Source organism: Chiloscyllium punctatum, chromosome 5 (assembly GCF_047496795.1).
Source record: "Chiloscyllium punctatum isolate Juve2018m chromosome 5, sChiPun1.3, whole genome shotgun sequence".
In the NCBI taxonomy this organism is placed as follows: Eukaryota; Metazoa; Chordata; class Chondrichthyes; order Orectolobiformes; family Hemiscylliidae; genus Chiloscyllium; species Chiloscyllium punctatum.
In genome coordinates, this window is record NC_092743.1 from 52391468 (window position 1) to 52413942 (window position 22475).

At 39.8% G+C, this 22475-nt stretch overlaps 1 protein-coding gene across 1 annotated transcript; it reads right to left on the reverse strand.

Moving 5' to 3' along the window:
- Positions 1 to 3498: 3498 nt before the first annotated feature.
- LOC140477082 (carbonic anhydrase 13-like) lies at positions 3499 to 19198 on the reverse strand. Its single transcript, XM_072570314.1, has 7 exons — positions 19051 to 19198; positions 17448 to 17651; positions 15236 to 15354; positions 11269 to 11364; positions 8897 to 8959; positions 6179 to 6334; positions 3499 to 4112 (listed from the first exon to the last, which is right to left on the reverse strand). The coding sequence occupies exons 1-7, from the start codon at positions 19085 to 19087 to the stop codon at positions 4005 to 4007; spliced, it is 783 nt and encodes a 260-aa protein (XP_072426415.1). The 5' UTR covers positions 19088 to 19198; the 3' UTR covers positions 3499 to 4004.
- Between the last annotated feature and the right edge of the window lie 3277 nt (positions 19199 to 22475).

A 22475-nucleotide genomic window follows, 5' to 3' on the forward strand; every position in this document is an offset into this window, starting at 1 on the left:
TGTCGGCTTGTTGGGCCGAAGGGTCTGTTTCCACACTATAGAAAATCTAATCATTTCGAGGATGGTCTAAAGTAGATGATTTAGGAGAACAGACATCAAGAATTTAGAGCAGCAATTCCAGAGTGAGTGTGGTAAAGGCAGGTGTGCACGGAATAGTAGATCAAAATTTGTACAGCTGCAATTGTTAACAACAATAGGAGTGAAAAGGTCATGATGGGGCAAGAATTTCAAATTTGAGGGATTGGAGAAAAAGAGTTTATAAAGCTGAATGAACAGCAGGTTTCTGGGTGAACAAGATAGAATAGAGGAGACAAATTTTAATTGAACAGAATCTAATTGAAGAGTTTGAAGCATGAAGTTGTGCAAAGATCATCTGTAGAATTATTTGGTACAGAAGAGGTCCTTTGGCTTGTAAGTCTGCAGGCTTCTCTAAATCTAATCTCACCTTCCAGCAATTGGCCCATAGCCTTGAACGTTATGTTTCAAGTGCTCATCCAATAATATATAAATGAACTTGCGATGGAAGATTGTTTAGAGATAATGCAATTGCTTGGAAACAGAGATTAAGAGTGATTAGAGTTTTGAAAGGGGGTTCCCCCAATAACATGGGGTTATGAGGGAAGGTGGATGATCAAGTTTAGTAGCTGTCTATTTTGAAGCATTTCATTACTCCTGAAGAGAAGTTTGCTTTAGGTAATCAATACAAATAAGGAAAAGATGGCATTCATTTTGCATATTCATGACCTCAGTACATACCAAAGTATTTTACAGAATAAGTTGACTGCAGTTACTATATTATGAAGTATCGGGACACGCAGCAAACTCCCATAAACAGTAATAAATGACCAGGTCATCAGAAAACTCCCCTGCTTTCCTCTGAATAGCACCATAGCATCCTTTAAATCCACCTGAGAAGACACATGGTGCATTGTTTTATATCTCATTTGACGAGGAAGCACCCTCAACCAGCCAGCACTCACTCACAAATGTACAGAATTGCACACTTAGGTGAAGTGTGAAAGATTGTAGTATCCTTATCAGAGCTCTATTTGCCAATGTTAACACATCTACATCAAAAAGAACATAAAACATGCACATCTCAAGACCTTGTTCACCTATGTCATATATGCATCTGTCCACAATAACATTAGTAGGAGTGATGACTGTACAGTCATTGTGGAGACAAAATTTTTTCTTCACATTGTGTTGGTGCTCCAAACATAATAGAAGGCAGTGATCATTGGGACCGACTTCAAACAGATCTAGCAACTCCACATTGGTATCTAAGATGCACTGTGGACTATCAACAACAGGAGACTTGTTCTCAATCACAATATGTTGTCTCATTCTAGTTACCCCTGAATCAGTTTAGCCACCCTGATCCACTGAGGAGCATAGAAGAGCATGTCATAAGCAGCACCAGACATTGTTGAAAATGAGGTGCCAACATGAAGCTACAAAACAGGACTACTTGCATGTCAAACACCACAATCGAGAGGAACATACTCATTCATGAGCTACTGATGGTCAGCTTGAGATCCACCAAATGCACTTGGCTTATAATGTTATTTTAGTCTTGATCCAAACTTGGATACAAGAGCTGAACTCCAGAGGGGAAGTGAGTGCCACTATCCTTGACATTGAGGCTGCATTTGACCAAATATGCCATCTCGTAGCCCATGTGAAACTGAAATCAGTGGGACTGGAGGGAAAATCTCCTGATTAGTCATATCTAGTACAAAGTGGTAGTAGCTAGAGGTCAGTAATTTCAGCCACAGGTTATTGCTGCTGGGATTCCTGAAGGTAGTGTTCTAGGCACAACTCCCTTCAGCTGGTTTATCAACAATCATCCACCACCACAATGTCAGACATGTGAATGTTCACTGATGATTTGAACAATATTCAGCACCATTCACAACTTCTCATTTACTGAAACAGTGTGTCCAAATGTACGAAGTCCGAGACAACATCTAAGCTTGGGCTAATATGTGGAAATTAACATTTGAACTACCCAAGTGTGTTAGGCAATGACCATCCTCAATGAGAGAATGGTTTTATTATTGAATCACCTATTATCAAGATGCTGGAGGTTACCAGTGACTAGAAACGGAAGTGGACCAACAAGTGCTGTAGTCACAGGGGTTAGTTCAAGAGGGGGAATTCTGCAGATTAGTTCTGTCCAAAACCTGTACAGCACTACAAGGCACAAGCCAGGAGTGTAATTGGACACTATCTCGTTGTCTGAACGATTATAGCTACAAAAAAAACACTCAATAAGCTGAATACCATCTGGAAAAAAAAACTGATTTCATTGGCACCCTATTTCAATGCTCATTCTCTCCCAACACTGACACTGTCAAGCAGAGTGCACCACCTACAAGATGGACTGCAGCAAATCACCAAGGTTCCTTAAGTATTGTTTTTCAAACCTGTGACCACTACCAACTGGAAGGAAATGTGATTCATTGGGACACCATCCTGCAACTTCCCCAAGACACTCAACGTTGACTTGGGAAATATACTGCTGCACCTCTACATTCACTGGGTCAAAATCCTGCAACTCTCTCCCTAATAGCATGGTATGCACCTTTCACAGACTGAACTATTTCAAGACAGCTCATTAACTCTGCAAGGGAAGATAGAGATAGACTATACATGGTGAGCTAGAAATAGTGGCCCGGATTCTTCATTACCCACTGGAAAAGATCAGTGAAAGAATTCCACCTACCAACTCTTGTATCAGGTCATTTTTGGTGTAGGCCAACTCACAAGGGCATCTACCACCAAGGGGATGTCTAAGAAAGGCAGGAAAATCTAGTGTATGACACACTACCATGAACTACATACCTTCTGATACTCTATGATCATTAGTATCAGCAGCAATTATCAGGGGAAAATTGATCATTTGACAGGCCTCCCAGCCCTCCACTGGGATTTGCATGCAACAAGGCGAAGAGTGAAAAGAGAAAAGATTCAAGTGCTAATCAATTGTCCTCCACTACACAATATGAAGGGATATGTCCTTTAGCTGTATTTGATGCAACTGGCTAAAGTAATATGAATAACACCATTACTTGTTAAATCAAATCAAAGTAGTTAGAGAAGGTGGAAAAGGAGGAAGAGAAAACATAGTCAAATCATTTTTAAATACAAATTCGAGGGAAAAAGCAAATGCTTGATTTTCTATTGGATTTACATGCTTGCAAAATATCCAGGACAGTAAGATTAAAAGTTTTAAACAGTATGTCTTTTTCTAGTAGTACTCAAGTTCTGTACTACCAAGTGACTTTAAATGAAATATACAGGACAAGAATAATAAGGCCCAATTTCAATACTCTGGGGATGCTGAATAAGTTAAAAGAATGGCCTTTAAAAAAGTGTTTGTTTTATCACTAAACATTGATTAATTCAATGAAACCATTTAATATTGTATCTAAGGATATTTTCACAGTGCAATGCTTGGTGAGCCAGAATGTGCAAAAACAAAGATACAGCATAGCAATTCAAAGTGTTTTATTTACTAAATCTTATGGCTTACAACTCTTATTGCATTGGTTAAAAGATAATTCCATGGATGAGTAAGTTGTAAATTATTGCTCTTTAATATAATTTTTAAACTAGGAACTGCTTTACAGTTAACATCACTAAAAAAACAATTTCATTAAACTTGAACAATATATTCAGTGCTACAGATTAGTCCTTCACTAAATTAAAGAGTGCCTTTTTCAACAGATGAAATATTGCTTCAGATTTTGTTAAGTGGTAAGGCTCATGAAGTTCCAGGAACACGATAACAATCCAGTGGCTACTTAAGGCCAAATCTGGATGATGCATTTTTATTAATTTGTGCTTAGAGATGTTGTCTGCCTTTTTGTCCGCTCTGGCTACACAAGGAGGTGGTGGTCAGTGAGGGGCTGGGACAAGGGTCCAGGGGAATTATTTACTGCTGCTCAGGCTACACAGGGACAGTTCAGAAAGGCAAGCTGATGACTGCCCTCAAACCTTTATTCAAAGTTTTTCCGGATCTCCCTGCATTTCGAAGCTTGGGGAGGTCGGTAATTGTTTTGCATGGGTTCGCATGGTCCAAATTCCAGCTTGCGGAAATTTGCCAACTGGAAAAACAATACAAGAATAAATTAAATTGAGACCTCTCCGCCAACTCTGCCCCTTGTTCTTTAAGAAAAACAGCTTCACGAAAGTATCTAGTAAGTTAAAACATTTGGCTACCAGAATTTGTTTCGCTATAAGGGAGAACCTTTCTTGATATCATCATTTTCACTGACGTGGGAGAATGTTAAATATGTATCATGGATCTCATTTCCTGTACATGTAGTTACTCGTGACTCACTGGACGACCACACCTTCAGCGAAATATGCCCTGGGGGTGAAAATCTTTTCAAGTCCAAGTGGAATTTCAGGTTTGTTTTTAGTCTTCACACGAATTTGAGTTTCCAGACAAGATCAACCTGGATTCTTTGTCTGTCACTAATGAACTAGTGATGCCTCCTTGTAGTCAGCTTTAATGATTAACATCTTAGTCAAGAAAGAGAGCCTCCCAACCTCAGTCACAATAATTGGGTGTGTGCACCTTCTCAGCTCCTGTGTTATTTTGTTTCACTTCTATCAAGTGATAAATTAACTAATTGGGTTGGGGAAACATTTATCTAAATGATTAACTGAGGACTTTGAATAGGTTTCTCAATTACCATATTAATGAATAATACCTTGCAAATAGATTAGTCATACACATTAAAAATGTTGCTACATATGTGACGTGGATACCAAGATTTGGGAGTCTGTGTTCCCATTTTTTAGTATCAAGTGGTGAATACAGACTGGACAGTTGTGCTATGTAAATTAGGCAACCAACATCTATTTGTTTTCATCTAATTTGGAGCCTTTGAATTGTAAGCCTGTTTCATATCAAATGGCTTGATTATATATTTTTATACGAATTTAAACTAGAAATTTAACAAGGTCAGACTAAGTCTAAAGTGGAAACTAAAGTGCACGATCTGACCAGCCCCCTCAATCTCAGCTTTAACTGAAAATTATGACTGATTTTGACCAAGTAGACAGTGCACCTCCAGCTGAACCCACAAATCAAGCAGAATTCACAGCCAACTGCCATTTACAGCTTCTGTGTTAAAGATTATGACCAAATTCTATTGCAATTTATAAATAAGAAAACTATAAAAACATTTTAGTCATCACTCTCAAATCTTAAAGTTTCAGTTTTCATTGGCTGAGGAAGCACACACACCACTGTCTGGGGAAGGCAGTGAGTGAACAAGAAGCAATAGGTAATCTTCTAAAATAAAAAGCTTGAGTATATATGGCAAATGATTATCCAATCAAATGTTATCATAGTCAAGATTCTCTAGTGTGCTTTTGGTATCCTAAAACAAAAGGTCAGTTCTATGCTGGAGATCTTCTGCTCATGAAAAGAACTGCCAGGTTGAATGGTGTGGAAATTGGGATATTCACGTAAACAAGGAACTCTTGCATTCTGGGGTCAGTGAAAGTTTATTGCAAGTAGAGTACAATATTAATCATCTCCTATCTTAATGGTTAGATTTTTGCTTCTTACAACAAAACTGATTAATATTAGCTTGATGTGGAATGACAATCTGTAATTCTATAGAACTTCTAATGCTAACTGAAGCATTTTCTTGAATACTTTATTAATCTATTAACTAATGCAGTGTAAAAAATACTTACAACATTTCACATAAAACACAAGTCATTATTCATCTCCACCAAAATAGAACATCTCTAGGAACTTAAAGTTGAAGGCATTTTAATTTTTATTTCAATTTTAAAGCATTCAATTCAGAGAATTTGACTAATTTTTAAGATGTTGACTGGCCTTTGAAATATTGAATATTTTGCAGGAGATCAATGACACGACATTTAATCACCATATTTAGGACTTCAGTTGAGTAGCTAATTGGAGAAGTTAGACTGTTCTTCTTAGAGATGAGGCAATTGATAAAGAATTTAAAATCAAAAGGTTCTGGATAACTTAACTAGGGAGCAACTATCCCTAGGGGATACATGGCACTCAAATTGCTCTTGCAGGGGGTCAAGCTTGTCGTGGGCCAAATACCCTATGTTGTAACCACTTTACGAATATTGATATTTTTAGACAAACCATGGTCTATAATAGATGATTTACCTGGTCTGCACCGACACTGATTGGCTCCTTCAGCACAAGCCAAATTACACACTCACACAGAGGAGGAGTGGTCAGGGATCCAGGATAGGTCCAATACTGGAGACAAGAAGGCAGCAAAGAGCAAGCAGAGAAGTCTTTAAAATCAGTTTTGGCACCCTAAAAATAGAGAGAGCACCATGATTAGAATTCAGAATTAATAACACTCTACAGTTTGGAACCCTTGAATTGGAAAGCTGTTTGGTATCAAGTGTCTGAGCGTGTATTTATAAACAAGTTTAAACTAGACATTTAACAAGGACAGACTAAATTTAAAGTGTAAACTAAAGTACATCTACATATCTTGGTGATGAACGCCTAAAGTATAGTTTGAAGGAGAAGTGAAAGTAAAGTAGTGGCATTAGCGATACAGGGGCCAGCTACATATTTGCACATTGTGCATAGGCCAGGTGTGACTGGCTTTCCACTAACTGTCATCCATAGTACCGGGAAAGAAAGTGGTCCTTGCAGACATACAAATATCATTAGTAGTGAGTCAGCAGCCAATTCACACCATACCCAAGAACAGTTTAGGCTGCAGTTTTACAATTTAAAAATCTCATGCTGATAGCAAGTAGAGCAATCATTTTCCAGTGCTCAAATTGTGACAATGCTGCTGCTTTAACAAGGTTATGTTGTCCTTTTTTTATCCCAGAAAGCGCTATAAAAGGCAGAAGTTCAGAATTGTCTGGATTTAGGCCACTTTAATGGCTGACAGATACTGCTTAAGTCGAAAACGTGGTGCTGGAAAAGAACAGCAGGTCAGGCAGCATCTGAGGAGCAGGAGAATCAACGTTTCAGGCAAAAGCCCTTCATCAATTCCAAACCTGCTGTGCTCTTCCAGCACCACACTCTTGACTATGATCTCCAGTATCTGTAGTCCTCACTTTCTCCTAAATACTGCCTAAAGCAACAATCAGGGAAAAAGTCTTTTTAGGCTTTTTTTCAAAAAAAAAGAAAACACTTTTACAATGAAAAGCGAGTAACCAGTTCTCCTAGTTCAGGGATATTTCTAGTTTGGTTTAGTTTTAGCTGGGGACCCAGAGAAGTTGCTGGGGAAAAAAAAAAGAGGTTCCATATTTCAGCCAATGATTTCTGCTGATCCTCTCTGCAATGTCTCTCTCCTGTAAGAACCTGTGTTTGAATTTACCTTTTTGCCAAGAGGCATATTTATGGGATGTTGCAGGAAATTGGAACAGCTCTTTGTTAAGTTGCGGGGAATATAGTGTTGGTTAGGTTTTCAAACGGTTGTTTTTCTAAATTCTGTTTTATTTTGCTTGTGTTTCATTCAGTAGTCTGTAAATAAATTCTGTTTTGTTAAAACAACTATAACATTAGGATCTGGGCTACCTTCTTGACTGTTTTGAGGAGGTTTGGCCTGGTTGATAACACTATTTATAATGAAAACAATTTCCACTTGTCACAATGTATTATCCATGCAGAGAAGACTAAAATATAATCCTATCACTGGCAGAAAAAGTGTCTCATTAAGGCATTACAAATTTACATGTAAAAGAATTTAGAGATAGACAGAATGTATGTCATTAATGTATGTCTTAATGGCCTTCATTCGGAGGCTCACTGATGATGTTACCTAGTATGGTGATGAATCATCCGAAAATGAATCTTCCAGCTCAGCGAGCAAACTTATATCCAGAACCTCAACCTAAGCTACAAATCTTCTCAAAACTCACTGCTTTATACATTATTTATCAAGTAAAACCGAAACAAGGGTATGAAACACTTTAGCAATTCTTCAATCCCCATGTGTAGTCACATAAACATATAGGAATTAAAGCAGTTATTTTTCTTCTGCAGATACATTAACAGTTGTTGCAGACAGACACCACTGCTGATACTTGAACATAGATTTTTTTACAATATATTTGTGAAATCTTTAAGTGCGTAGCCAATGATTTACAAATAAGAAATGACATTTATCTCTTAATCCCACTCCAAATATTCACTCCAACCATGATTACACATTGTATCTTGTACATGGTACACAGTGAAGCAACTCAGCCTTTTAATTTGTCTTCCAAAACCATGACCTCGATCAACTGAACAGACAGCACGTACATGGAACACCACCTGCATATTCCCCTCCAAGCTACAAACCGTCCCAGTTGGAACAATATCACCAATCCTTCACTTTTGGGGAGTCAAATTCCTGGATCTTTCTCTTCCCTTCCTCTCTGGCATCTCTTCTCCAGCCAGCAGCAAAGACTGCACCAGTTCAAGGAGGCAGCTTGAAGGAAATCAGAGATGGGCAACAAAAGCTGGCCTTGCCAATGATGCCGACTTCAGGAGTATAAAAATCTCTAGTGTAGGATAGAATTCCTACAAAGTAACCACTGATGATATGGAATACTAACATAAGCTAAGCTTTTGTGAATATTGAAATCCTGCACTGTTACATTAGGAGCAAATAAATGAGGTGTGTTTAGCGTTTTTAAAAAAATTAACTTGTTCAAAACAGCATGCAGAGTTTTTTTTTTAATTGATCATCTATTTGTTACTAGTATGACAAAATATTACTTCAATTTTCAATCAGTATCTGTACTATAAAGAATAGTTTTGAGAAATTTCCATTTAAGGAAATAATTGCACCAAAAAGTTACAATTTAGATAGATGTCACTTTATATCTCTACACTGGGTATACAGAACAGGACCTACTGTACCTTTGATTTAAGGCATTCCAAAGAACAGACAATCTTCTGCAGAGCTTGGTTTGCTTCACATACCTGAAAGTCAAAGGACACCGATAGATAGTTCATATGGCTACAGTGGTTATTCAGGATTGTCATAGTCATACAACAGAAACAAACCCTTCATATTTAAGCAAAGAAAGAATATTGTCCTAAGGAATCTAAAAATGGGTTACAAATACTAGGCTAAAGTTTTACTTTTATGAAATTGCATTTTACCGTCAAAAAACAACCTCATGCTCCATTTCCTAACCAAAGGCTATTCAGAACTTCACATGCTGCTACCACGAACAATTACTGAAGTAATGGCTGGTATTTTAGAGTTCAGCTGAAGGTTGCTCATCTGATGCATTGATTAAATCAAATTTGAGGATTAAAAAAATTAAGACAAATCAAACCATTGTGCACAAAAATGAGCACAAATTTAATTCCAAGGAAGTGAATTATGTCATCGAGCAGGTCACTGGAAACATGTTTTGTAGAAACAAAGTGAATATAACCTACATAATGTTTTATCAATTTGGGCTTCAATATTGTCCAGATGTGGCTGCTTGCAAAAATAGCCTGACTAGTTATCAGAATTATTACAGACAGAACAGACCACAAGTGAATATCTTCCCTTCTGACTTCATGATGCAGAAATATCACGAGACACCTAAACATATACCAACCAAGAACCTGGTCTTGAATTCATGCAGTGACTTGGAGGAGGCTGAAGGCTAATCATATTTTGTTAGAAACTCCAATGCCACTCATAACACTCAAGGTGACACCTAAAGTTAGGTGATCGGACATTAATGCAATGCAAACATTCATGGGGAATTTACAGCTAAAAGCCTGTGCAAGAATAATACAAAGTAAATATTTTACAACTGTGAAAACTATGATAATGATTGCTGAATTGAAAGCATACATTAACCGTTGCTTCATTAATTTTTTTTTTAAATCACTAGTAACTGAATTATAATCTAATAGTTTGAATATTCATTTGCTAAAGATTTCCAAAACAATAAGTGTTTTAAGCAGCTCAGATTTCACAATGCTTATTCTCAATTTGGATTTCATTTGAATATTGTTCAAAGTTATCCACGGTTTAACATCAATGTGGTTGCACTGTTGAACATCACAAGAAGCGGTATTGTGACCACAACAGAAAAGGATAGATGAACTTTAAAAAAGGCATGGACTAAGATTTTACAGCTGTACTGGTCAAGAAAACAAAAAGACTCCTAAAATCACTGTGCAGTGCAAGCTAAATTTCTAACAAATTCCAAACAAACTCCAAAAACAAAGGCACGGTGAGATTTGTACAGGTATATTTCAGTTAGTAGCAACATGGACATTGGGTAGAAATGTTACATGCTCATCTCAGAAGGGGAGGGGAAAAAGGGCTTTTGTGCAAGTTCTCGGGCAGTGCATTCCAGATCAGAATTCCTTTTTTTTAAAAAACAAGAAAGCTTTCTTGCTTATTGCTGGTCTATTGGGTCTATTTTCCAATCATTGATCTTTCTTTCTGCTAGTGGAAAAGGATTTCCACATTTCACTTGATCAACACAGATTTTTTTTTTGCATTTCTTCTGTTGGATCACCTCTTAAGTGAGTTCAAAGGCAGATCCTCTGTGCATAACTGAGTACCATTCGAGCAAATTGCTTGTGTCCTAACAGTAACATCCTTTCTAAAATGAACATGGCACTATCCAATGTATAAACACAGCACTGGTCATACTATACAGTATACATGAACTGCCAAAACGAAAAAGTATTTAAAAATTACAAGAATCGTGTATTTGGTTAGAAATCATGTTGAATTTTCCTAATTCTTGATCTTGTCATCAATGCGCACTACTGAAAAAGGACAGCAAACACATCAGGCAATAGTGAATTATGCAGAAATTATGCCAATCAAATTGGAGAGTGGAATGTGAATTTTGCTCAATGTCTTTACAAAAGGCGGCTTGGTTTTTCCCCCCTCATCTTCTGAGATGAGCCTGTAACATTTCTATCCAATGTCCATGTTGCTACTAACTGAAATGACTTGATCCCTGCTAATATGCCGCTACATATAGAGTTATTGAACTCAGTACCCACTGCACAGTTAGAATGAAACTGAAATATTGGGAGTGTGCATAAAACAGGAAAAAATGCATTTAATTAAAAACACACTTGATAGCAAGTTCTATTTAACGCAATATCAATCAAATATCACCTCAGTTCTATTTTTACCTATCATGGACTAAAGATTTAGCATTTCAAAGATGCATGCAAATGTATTTCTGTACAATAAAAGTAATGAGAATTATTATCTGCATATTACAAAGACAGTACATTGAAAGAAGCCTTCGTACCTTTAGGAGGACAGCAATAACAGCCAAACCATCAGGAGCTTTGAGAGCTTCATTAAATTCACAATACTTTTCTGCATTCCAATGCACCAGGTGAAGCTGGAAATATGACAGGTTCAATTAAAGTATATTTGCATCTTAAAACTCATACAATTCAGGTTCACAGATCATAGACAATCAGATTGAAGATAGTTTTTGGCATTTCTGTCAGGGCAGGGCTGTTCATGGACAGTGAGAAAGTTCAGATTTAGCTGGATGGTACAACAAGTCATCATTCTTCATTGCAAGAAGCAAAGTAGAAATGTTTCATTTTTTTGCAAGTGGGGGAAAACAGTGTATGTAAAAATGTACCCAGTATGAACATTTCAGTTTTTATTGAAAGGTTTTCAATTTCTATTTTGGTCACTTAGAACTAAACCAGTTGCCAGATAGATTCCTGGGATGGTAGGACTGACATATGAAGAGAGACTGCATTAATTAGAACTATATTCACTAGAGTTTAGATAAATATGAGAAGGGGATGGAAAAAAGAGAATATCTTAAGAAACCTATAAAACACTAACAGGTGTGCATGGAATGAACTGCCAGAGGACGTGGTGGATGCAGGTACATTGGCAACATTTAAAAAGACACTTGGGACAGGTTCAGGAAAGGTTTGGAGGGATATGAGCCAAAACGCAGGCAAGTGGAACTACTTTAGTTTGGGAACATGGTCAGTGTGGAGTAAGTGGCCTGAAGGATCTGCTTCCATGCTGGAAGACTAACTAGACAGGGTAATCACAGGGAGAATATTCCCAATGACCGTGCAGTCCAGAATCATGGTCATAATTGAAATATATTGGATAGACCAAGATGAGGACTTATTTATCAGAGAGTGGGAAACAGGTGGAATTCCCTGCCACTTAAAGTGGATGAGGCCAAAATGTTGAACGCTTTCAAGTAGTAGTTACAGGTCTTGGGGTTAAAAAGGGATCAAAGAATAGGGAGAAAGCAGGAACAGAGAACAGAATTAGGTCATCAGCCATCATCATATTGAATGGCAGAGCAGGCTTGAAGGGCTGAATGGTCTATTCTGGACCCAGTTTTCTGTTTAAACACAAATTGTGCAAAATTGTTTGTAAAATGTTCTGAGACTTTATATTTAATGTTAAAAAGTTGTTCAACTTTTAAGCAATGACAAAGGCAACAAAATAAATAGTTAATAGATATATGGAAAGATTAAATTAGTTCAATGTTATTTTGCTATGATTCTCTATCCATCTTCACCAGTTACCCTAAACCCCCCAAAAAAAGTTTATAAAAATCAGACAGAACCATGCATGTCTTATACAAATGGTCGTCTATTCCAGACAGATTTAGAAGGCTGTTTTTTGATGAGTGCCTTAAAGGCACCAACTTCCAGAGATCATAGTAAAAGTAGTCACTGCCAGAACAGGGTCTCAGACACACGATCACTGCTAAATGCCATTAGATGTGGGAACAGGGTTACATCAAAGTCTTAAAAGTTGATTTTATTTCAGAGGCAAAATTATTTTCTTCCCATCATTTTGCAATCTTCCATTTTGGTTGCTGACTGATGAGTGTCCTTTTCACTTGATTAACGCCCAAACAACAGGGGTGGGGAATACAACACCATTTTAGGGCCTCCTGTGGTGCATTGGTAATGACCCTATCTCCAGTCCTGAACAAAGGAAGACCCCTGCTCTAGAATTATCTAATAAACACTGCTATACAGGTTGATTAGGGAAAATATCAAGAATAAGATTGCGTCAGGATAACTTTATGTAAGGAAGCAATTTTCCAAGATGTGCTTGGTCCATCCATATGATAATGAGGCATTCATATGCTGCAATGGTACTTTGGTCACACTGTGCTCTCCCACAGTTGTATTTTCTTTTGTTGGTATAAAACACTGCAGACAGATGATTTTGGACAGCCTGATAATGTTTGGAAGTGCATCCCAAGATGCCTAGTGCCTTCCAGTACGGCAATGGCTTGCTTGATGCAGTTCAGCAGGTGTCATTGTTCTTGGCTGGGTTTCTCATATTAAAACAGTATCCCTCCTCATTTCTGAGCAACCAGCTGGAGATTCTGATGAGAAATGCACAGACAGGAAAGGTGGGTTGCTGCAGGATGAATGCATTGGTACAACTCTGTGGGAACCTTGCAGAGCCTGTGATATAACAAACAAGAGTGGGAATTTCTCAGCTAGTGACCACTCCTACTCCTGGTGACCTGGGAGTGACTCAATTGCCAATGTTAATAAACCCTGCACCTATGAGAATCTAACCAGAGCTGCAAACCCAAACTTCTTGTTCAAACTGGTGTCCTCGTAGACAAGCCTGCAATATTATGCATTTGTGAGTTGTCAACTGTAAGATCCTGTTTGTGTCTCACCGTTGAATCCTGGAAGGAGCCAGAAATAAAAACAAATGGAGGACAGCCACTGGTGGTGTATGGTCAACAAATCAATTCAGCAGCAGATTGCAAGTATCTGCCATCAGCAGATGCAACACCCAGAGACTTCAGAGGGTGTCCAGGAAGCTTATCATCTGATTGGCACAGAGGATGATACAATGTGGCCTCCTGCAAGTTGTATCACAGCTAATCCTCTCTCTCTCTCTAGTGAAGCTGCAGGTCTGTTGCTGCTGTTGTCCATTTGGGCCCTTATGAGGATCAAAATAACAGCATATGTCGATGCTGATCAAAGCTTCAGAGTGCAGATCCGAAGAAAGAATCTACAGGGAAGTTTGGAAAGTCATTTCCCAGCATAAGAACTGTAACCAAAGCCTTTCACATGAATAGGTAAGAAAACAGTTATGAGGAATCAGTACTTATTGGCATATTTCCCACTGCAAATCCTCAGCCTCTCAATTGCCACTACCAGGTTTCAAGGCGTCCTTGGAACTTATGCTTGGAAGCTGCATATTAACATCACTAAGTGACTGAACCCACCACTTGCAGAAAGTTCCTCATTTGCAGCAAATAGTTGTGAATGAAGATTCAACATGCTGCCAAATTTACCTGGTTTTACCCCTCCACCTGCTCACACACCATGTGCTCCTACACATTAAGATTCAATCTCTGTCTGCAGATCCTTCCTGACCATGATATTTTCAGCGCTTTTACTTTATGTTAAATGAACCTAAAAGTTCATTCTCTCATTAGTCCACCACTTTAAATAGCTCTAATGCATCACTGTCTCATCACAAAGATTGAGATAGGTTTCCTTCCTGGATTTAGCATCCTGCTGTGATAAGAATGAACATTTCCTGTAACTATAAATAGCAAAAATTCAACTGGCTCAGAAATAACTTGCAGCACCTAGGAATAAACATATCATGACAATAAAAGAAATTTGAAAAGGATTTCTAAACAAATACATCTACTTACAGAACTGACACACAAATGAGGGCAGCACGGTGGCTCAGTGGTTAGCACTGCAGTCTCAGCACCAGGGGCCCAGGTTCAATCTCAGGCTTGGGAGATTGTATGGCTTTTGTACAATCTCCCGGTGTCTGCGTGGATTTCCTCCGGGTGTTCCGGTTTCCTCCCACAGCCCAAAGATGTACAGGCCAGGAGAACTGGCCATGCTAAGAATTGCCCATAGTGTTAGGTGCATTAGTCAGAGGGAAATGGGTCTGGGTGGGTTACTCTTCGGAGGGTCGGTGTGGACTTGTTGGGCCAAAGGGCCTGTTTCCACACTGTAGGGAATCTAATCTCATGAACTGCAGTGGCTCACGGAGAGTTCACCACCACCTTCTCAAAAGCACTTAGGGATGGCCAATGGCCTCAAACAGTAACACCCACATCCCGTGAGTTAAGTGTAACAGATTTTTTTGTTAAAAGATCAATATTACGCATTCATAAGGTAGGCATGTACAGCAAAACTGGTCTAGTGTGAAGCAAAATTATCTGATTTTAAACAAGGTGTGCCTCACTTATTCAGAAGTCATTGTTGCACACTCACCTCTCCAGCAAAGGTTTTTCCATCAATTACATGTTCACTGCCATGAGTATCACAGGCTCCCCAGTGAAAGTGCAACTGACGTAGCCTATATTTTCCACAAAGAGGGCCACCTGTCAGCACTAAAACAAAGTAAAAGCATGAATGTTACATTGCAAACAAAGTATCAAACACAGTTTGTACAAACCACCTCTAAATTTGCTGTTGGAGTACGATTGAAATTTCCTCAAACAAATGTACATTCATAATAAGACCACCAATTCATTCTTTGTGACCTAGATAAAATTATAAGACCAATAATAAATACATTGACAGACTTCCAGTCGCTGCAAGAATTTTGACAGTGGGATGATGTACCATGCTATGCCACCTCTCCCTCAAATAGAGGAAATAAAACCACTGCTACTTTTATAGCCCAATCTCATTACATAAAACCAGAATGACAGGCAGAAAAAGACTATCACCTGGTTCAGCAAATTGTACAGAGGTTGAAAATCTGGCATTATCCACCAAAACATCAAGAAGCAAACAGAAAACCTAGAGTAAAGAATGTAAAATAAACACTGAAAAAAGGGTCGTGTAATAGGTGACAGAAGCAGCAAACTGAATTTTCACTAAGAATTTTAAAAAATGGTGGCATCTTTTTCCAGCTCCCAACTTCCCACTTCCCCTTGTTTAATTTCAATGATGTTCTGGCATATTTTTTCACTTGTCCCATATCCTCCCTCTCATTCCTGAGAAGAGACGGGAAACAGGAGACCATTAACTAGAGGATGAGCAATAGGAGAATGGGACAAAGAATCCAAACTTAAGGAAGTTGTGAATTAACTTAGCTGCATGTAAAATAATTCAAAATGGCATCCAAGGCACAGGGAGGAGTTTGTAATAGTAACCTCACATGTATACTTGTATGTATACTTCCACACAAGACATTTTCAAGGAATAAACTGAAGTGACAGGCTGGATTTTTGGATTGTCAGATCATCACTCCAGCTCTACTTAAAGGTACTTCTGAGAAGAAATTCTGCTCATGTCTCCCTCAAACATGGACCATATTTCCATTCTGACCGTTCTCTAGTTGCACAGAATTCTCAGAGGAAGACAACCACTACCACCTTTTCAAAACACTCAACTGCTATTTTCTGACGTTTAGAATAGATTCCCTACAGTGTGGAAACAGGCCATTTGGTCCACACTGACCCTACAAAGAGTAACCCACCCAGACCCATTTCCCTCTAACTAATCTTCAACCTCTTAGGCAATTCCTCTGGAGTATGCTACAAAACAAAATGCCCCATCCATCTTTATGCACAACTCCCATTTATGCTGGAATAACAGCATGCCCTCAAAATCCAGGCTGTTAATTTATACTGAGACAAGTCATAACAGAATATCAAATTGATCTTGTTCTTATATTTTGTATCAATACAAAGCTACAAAATTTTGCAGAACACCAAACCTTGCATGTAATATCTTTAGTTTGCAATTCTTAAAAAGAACCCAAGACTCTCCCCACTGACTCACACCTTCAGGATGCAGCTCTTTCAGTAACTGTATAAAAGCAAAGACCAGAAAAAGGGCTATAGTCCCCATACCCTGCAGGTTTTCCTCAAAATGAAGTTTAATCTGAAAGGGAGCTTTACACTATCAATGCAAATCCTAACGCCATCACCTTCCTAACTGACTGCGAGACCAGAGGATGTTCAAATATTACAATTTAGTCAAGCAGCCACGTTTTGCTCACCTCCAAAAAAGGTTACTTTTGGTTGCAATGGATTTCAATTGCACATGGTCAAATCAGATTTACAGCTCAGTCATTCAATCCAGCCTTTCAAAGAAACCTATCCCTCTCGTTCCCGCAGCTCCCTTGGCGACTGACTTTCCCCGCTTAAAATTTACCCACTGCAACCAGGTCACTTTGAGGCCATTTTCCGCATTTCCACCCGGGGTTTGAAGAATTACAAATGTGGATGAGCAAAAACGGAACAGCCACGTCGTTAACTTCCTCTCGTCTCTACTCTTCCTTCTCACAACAGCGTTGCAATTCGGGAACTTTAAATATTGCACTTTGATCGAAAGTTAGATAGATAGATATAATATATATATATATTAATTCATCCCCAGCTCAGAATGTGTCATATCCAGTTATAACAAATATCCATTAACAAGCTGGAGGGAGGGGGAAGCGAAAACCGTCAAACCACATCTGACCAACCTGACCGGTCTGTGCAATCGTCGAAATCCACCTGGACGGTGGTGCCGGTGTTGCAGATACTTTTCGAGCTGGTTGGGTCATAGCTCAGATTGAGAGGCTTCAGGTTCTGGTCGAACTTGGCTTCCGCATTCTTGATCTCGATGGGTGACTGGCGGGTGCCCTCCTTGGCTATGGGGAAGCCCAGTTCGTGCCAATGGTCTGGCCCTGCAGGAGGAGATTACAGCCGGTCACCTACAATCCTCTCTCATGAAGGTCAATGCATTCTCAGGAGGCTGGAGCTGGGGGCGGGAAGGACGGAGAGAGAGAGAGAGAGAGGTGGGGGGAGCCCCTCTTAAATGATTCTCTCTCTCTCTGGTTGCGAACCCGACACCAAACAGCATTCAGTTGTAAAGTTTCAGAGCTGCATGAGCAAAAGCAGCCTTGAAGGATCACTTTCCTTCATCCCATCAATGATTAATCTTAAACTAAATAACTTTTCTTCCTGCAGAAACCTTTCACAATAAGAAAGGTGAAACAGCTTTAGAATTCAACTTCATTAACATCAGAGAGACGGAAGAAATTCCTTTTCTGAAAAAAAAAGGCCAGCACGTCTACTAGAGATGCATTAGCACATTCTCTCTCTCTCTGTGCAATGTAAATCTCGCTACTTTGCCTGATATGGAGAATGTCTGATAGTTCTCAGTTACAGCCCTGTCCCAGAGGGTTACAACCCAGCAATGTCCCTGTCCCGGGGGGAGGGGGGGGGGGTGCTACAACCCAGCAATGTCCCTGTCCCGGGGGGAGGGGGGGGGGTTGCTACAACCCAGCAATGTCCCTGCCCCGGGGGGAGGGGGGGGGGGGGGTTGCTACAACCCAGCAATGTCCCTGCCCCGGGGGGATGGGGGGAGTGCTATAACCCAGCAATGTCCTTGTCCTGGGGGGGGGGGGCTATAACCCAGCAATGTCCTTGTCCGGGGGGTTGCTACAACCCAGCAATGTCCCTGTCCCGGGGGGAGGGGGGGGGGGGGTTTGCTACAACCCAGCAATGTCCCTGTCCCGGGGGGAGGGGGGGGGGGGGTTTGCTCCAACCCAGCAATGTCCCTGTCCCGGGGGGGGGGGGGGGGGTTTGCTCCAACCCAGCAATGTCCCTGTCCCGGGGGGAGGGGGTTTGCTACAACCCAGCAATGTCCCTGTCCCGGGGGGATGGGGGGAGTGCTATAACCCAGCAATGTCCTTGTCCTGGGGGGGGGGGGGGGGGGGCTATAACCCAGCAATGTACTTGTCCGGGGGGGGCTATAACCCAGCAATGTCCCTGTCCCGGGGGGGGGTATATAACCCAGCAATGTCCCTGTCCCGGGGGGGCTATAACCCAGCAACGTCCCTGTCCCGGGGGGGCTATAACCCAGCAACGTCCCTGTCCCGGGGGAAGGGCTATAACCCAGCAATGTCCCTGTCCCGGGGGGGGGGTATATAACCCAGCAACGTCCCTGTCCCGGGGGAAGGGCTATAACCCAGCAATGTCCCTGTCCCGGGGGAAGGGGAGGGGGGGGGGCTGCAACGTTCAGCCCCAGTCCTGTCCGGGGACTGCAACCCAGTTAGCTCGACACTGCGGGAAAAGCCTCACCGTTTTTGGGTCCGTATCCCCAGGAACATCCTGCCATCGCTGCAGTCCCAGCCGCAAGAGCGCACACACAAACCACTAAACGCTACGTCTGATGACAGAAGCCGATACCTTGTCCGGAAGATTGGCTCCGGACCAGCTTTTATAGGTTGCACGGTTCCACATCATTGGATCAGCCCGCTTTGGTATTCCTCATGTCACCAATAGTAATGCAAAAAGGAGGCTGAGGTGGGACAGTATGGGCGGGGGGAAGGGGAGGTGGGATGGAGTGAGCCGGGATGAGGTTCAAAAAACGTAGATTTGTTTTCACATTGCATTTTTTTTCACACAGGTCTTGCCAGCAGAGCGTTTGTTACAAAATCCATGGCTCTAGCACCCCATCAGGGTCTGTATCCCACAGCCCTCTTGGCCGTGGGCAGTGAGGGGGGTGTCACAGTATTGAGCTCACAGCTCCCTGCAAGCTCTCCCACTGCCCAGATGCACCCTGATCACCCGATCTGGATTTCTGCAGCTACCACATGGAAACTGCTATTATTGCCAGGCAAAGGTGCATTTTCTTATATCAGAGACAAATAGACATTTTTACTGTTTACACGGCCAATCCTGAATTACATCCTCGACATCAGCGTGCACTGATAAGTTTAATTTCGGGGAGGGTACTTTTCGGTTATGTTCCATAGGAAACTACATTCTCTGTTCACTGTGTTAACATTGCAGCAGGTTTGGCATTGATGGCAGCTTCTGAATGTTAATCATCAGGTAATAAGTAGCTATGAATGCCTAATAGTTCATGATACCATCTTATTCCCAACCTTTGTGTTTGATTTCAACTGTATGTGCCTGCAAATGACCTGAATGATTTATGTAGGATTTGACATGCTCTTTTAAATAGCGTAAGGTGCAGTTTCAGGAACACTGGGCACCAGAAAATGTTTACAAGTAAGCCTCTGGCACAACAGAGTTGCTAAACTGACCGATCCTAAAGAGCACTACGACCTAGGCAATGTTTCACTTCATTAGAAGTCTAACAATCCCCGATCTAATGTTTTAAAAGTGTTGTTAAATTAATTCTGCTGTCTGTACTGGACAGAGGTGAATACAGATGACTGTTTCCATACTCACATTTCCGAGATTTTTTTCTAAGTTCGTTAATAAACCACTTATTGAGCGTGTTTCGCATTATGTGCAAAAAAGATTAAGTAAATTGCCACCCGCTGATTATTTAATAAAAGGCCATTGCTCTGCTGCCATCTACAGGGAAATGCAAATACAGTGATGGAAATGAGAAACTCACTGAACACATACATTGTCACCGAACAACCCACACAGACCAAAAGTGGTCATAACCTCAATTAATATGGCCATTAGAATACATTGTTTTCCATTAATACAGAATGCCTCATCTCCTAAACCTGCATTGCTCACAACCACAGTTATGCCAAGAAAATTGGGTGCATCAATATGCTCTCCTACAATTATCATGCATGCAATCAAAATGTACAATGACTTCATAACATCTATGCAAACAATAAACTAAACTATAGATAACAAAGCTTTACAAGTTGTAACTTCTCAAATTCCTAGACTAGTGAACCCTAAAATATTGTCTACCAAATTTGTATTTGTCAATTTTCAGGATGAAAAGCCTTTAGTTATTAACTGCAGTTACTCCACAAATCTTGAGGATAGAGAAGAAATTGGTAGCAGGGTAGAAAACAGTAAGGATTGGTTACAGCAAGAATGTTAAAGCCAAAGAAAGCTTAGGAATCCTAAAGTATTGGGACTACAGATTTCTTATTTATATCCAGGAATTGGATTCAAAAGTTCATTGCAAATTACCCAAATTGAAAGAATCAGTGAAAATAAAAAGCCTTGGTAATTACAGAAAAAGTCCAAAAGAATGTGTGTGGGCACAATAGTGGTAGGTGAAATTTAATATCGCTAAAAATTGTATGTAGGAAGAAAGATGAGAGACACCCAACAAACAGTTTTGAAATAGCTAAGAAAGGTACAAGAGACCTAAGATCTTAATCAGCTGCAGACGGTGAACAAGATTATTAAACATGGTGTGTCACTCAAAGGTTTTACATCATATGAGTACAGGATGAGCAATGAAATAATTTTTGATGTCGGTATAAGATCACACAAATACAGTAGCTTGAGGCATTGTTGTAATAGGGTAATGTATTTTCACTACTGACATTGTAATTATAACAGAGACAAACTTAGCATCTACAGATTAGCAAAGTTATTGAAATAAATGCATTTTTCTATTATTCTCCCAAAGGGATTCTGGATCAAAACAAAAACGGGAGATTATCATTTGAAAATTGCAGACTTTTACCTGATCATCTATATACAAAGCAGAAATATAAAATCATTCTTCCAACAGATTCAATTATTCTAATGCCATTGTTGTAAAATTAAAGTGTAAAACCATACCAAATCAATTGTTCAACCCATAATATGTTTCAATGCTGAAATAAAGCTGACAATTCCATTGTCTCTAAGATTATAAAATTTGATTGCAAATGAAGATTGATGTTTATTGAATACATTTTATGACAGGTTTACAGAATTCTGCATGAACAAAAGAAATGCATTAAGGAGAAGCTCAACCAGCATTTAAGGATTAATAGGATTAGTGGTTCTGATGGTAAATTTAGACGAAGAAAAATGGGAGAAGACTCAAGTGGAACATCAACACCAACATGGGCTGGCCAGTCTGAATGGCCTGTGCTCATATAATAAAATGTGCTGTTCAACTGCACCATTTGAGACATGCTACAGATTTTAAACAATAAACATAACTGAACCATAGAGAAAGTGACATGCACACTGACTGATGTGCATTTGTCTGGAACATATCACAACATCAGGACAGACTAGGGATTGATTCCTTGTCCCCCTGAACCCACAGAGAAGACACAGTAAAGCCAAAATCTGTTGGATCTGTGAGCTTTTCTTATTGGGGTTGCTGACTCAGTGAAGTTTCACACCTGTTGGTTGACAGTTGGGGAATTAGATTTTGTTACATTTATTGTAACAGTAAAATACTGAGTGTGCTCAGTGTATCAATATTTTGATCCATTTGACACAGGCACCTGGCAGAAGAGGAGAGGTCCAGTGTTTATCACCAGGATTTCTCTTCAAATCTATTGCACTGTAGAACAGCTTCAAGAGGGTAGAACGGAATGATACTTTCAGTTAAGAAGTTAAGTTAAAAAGAGTTAATTTTTAAAAAAGTGAATAAATAGTAAGCACTCAAAAACTTTAAAACAATTTCTATTAGGCTGGAGTATAGAAATAAGCATAGCAAAATCAGAGTAGAGTCATGTGTGTGATTTGCTTGATAAGGATCTACATAAAATCATGCTTCCCAGGATGGATACAGTTTAGTTGAAATCCTTAGGAAGAAAGTTGCACAA

Bases quoted from the DNA above. Each gene is read 5' to 3' on its own strand.
- LOC140477082 (XM_072570314.1), bottom strand. From the start codon at position 19,087: ATGGCAGGATGTTCCTGGGGATACGGACCCAAAAACG. The intron at 17,652-19,050 runs GTGAGGCTTTTC...CTCCTCCTGCAG, and splicing joins GGGATACGGACCCAAAAACG to GGCCAGACCATTGGCACGAA. The intron at 15,355-17,447 runs GTTGGTCAGATG...ACTTTGTTTTAG, and splicing joins CGATTGCACAGACCGGTCAG to TGCTGACAGGTGGCCCTCTT.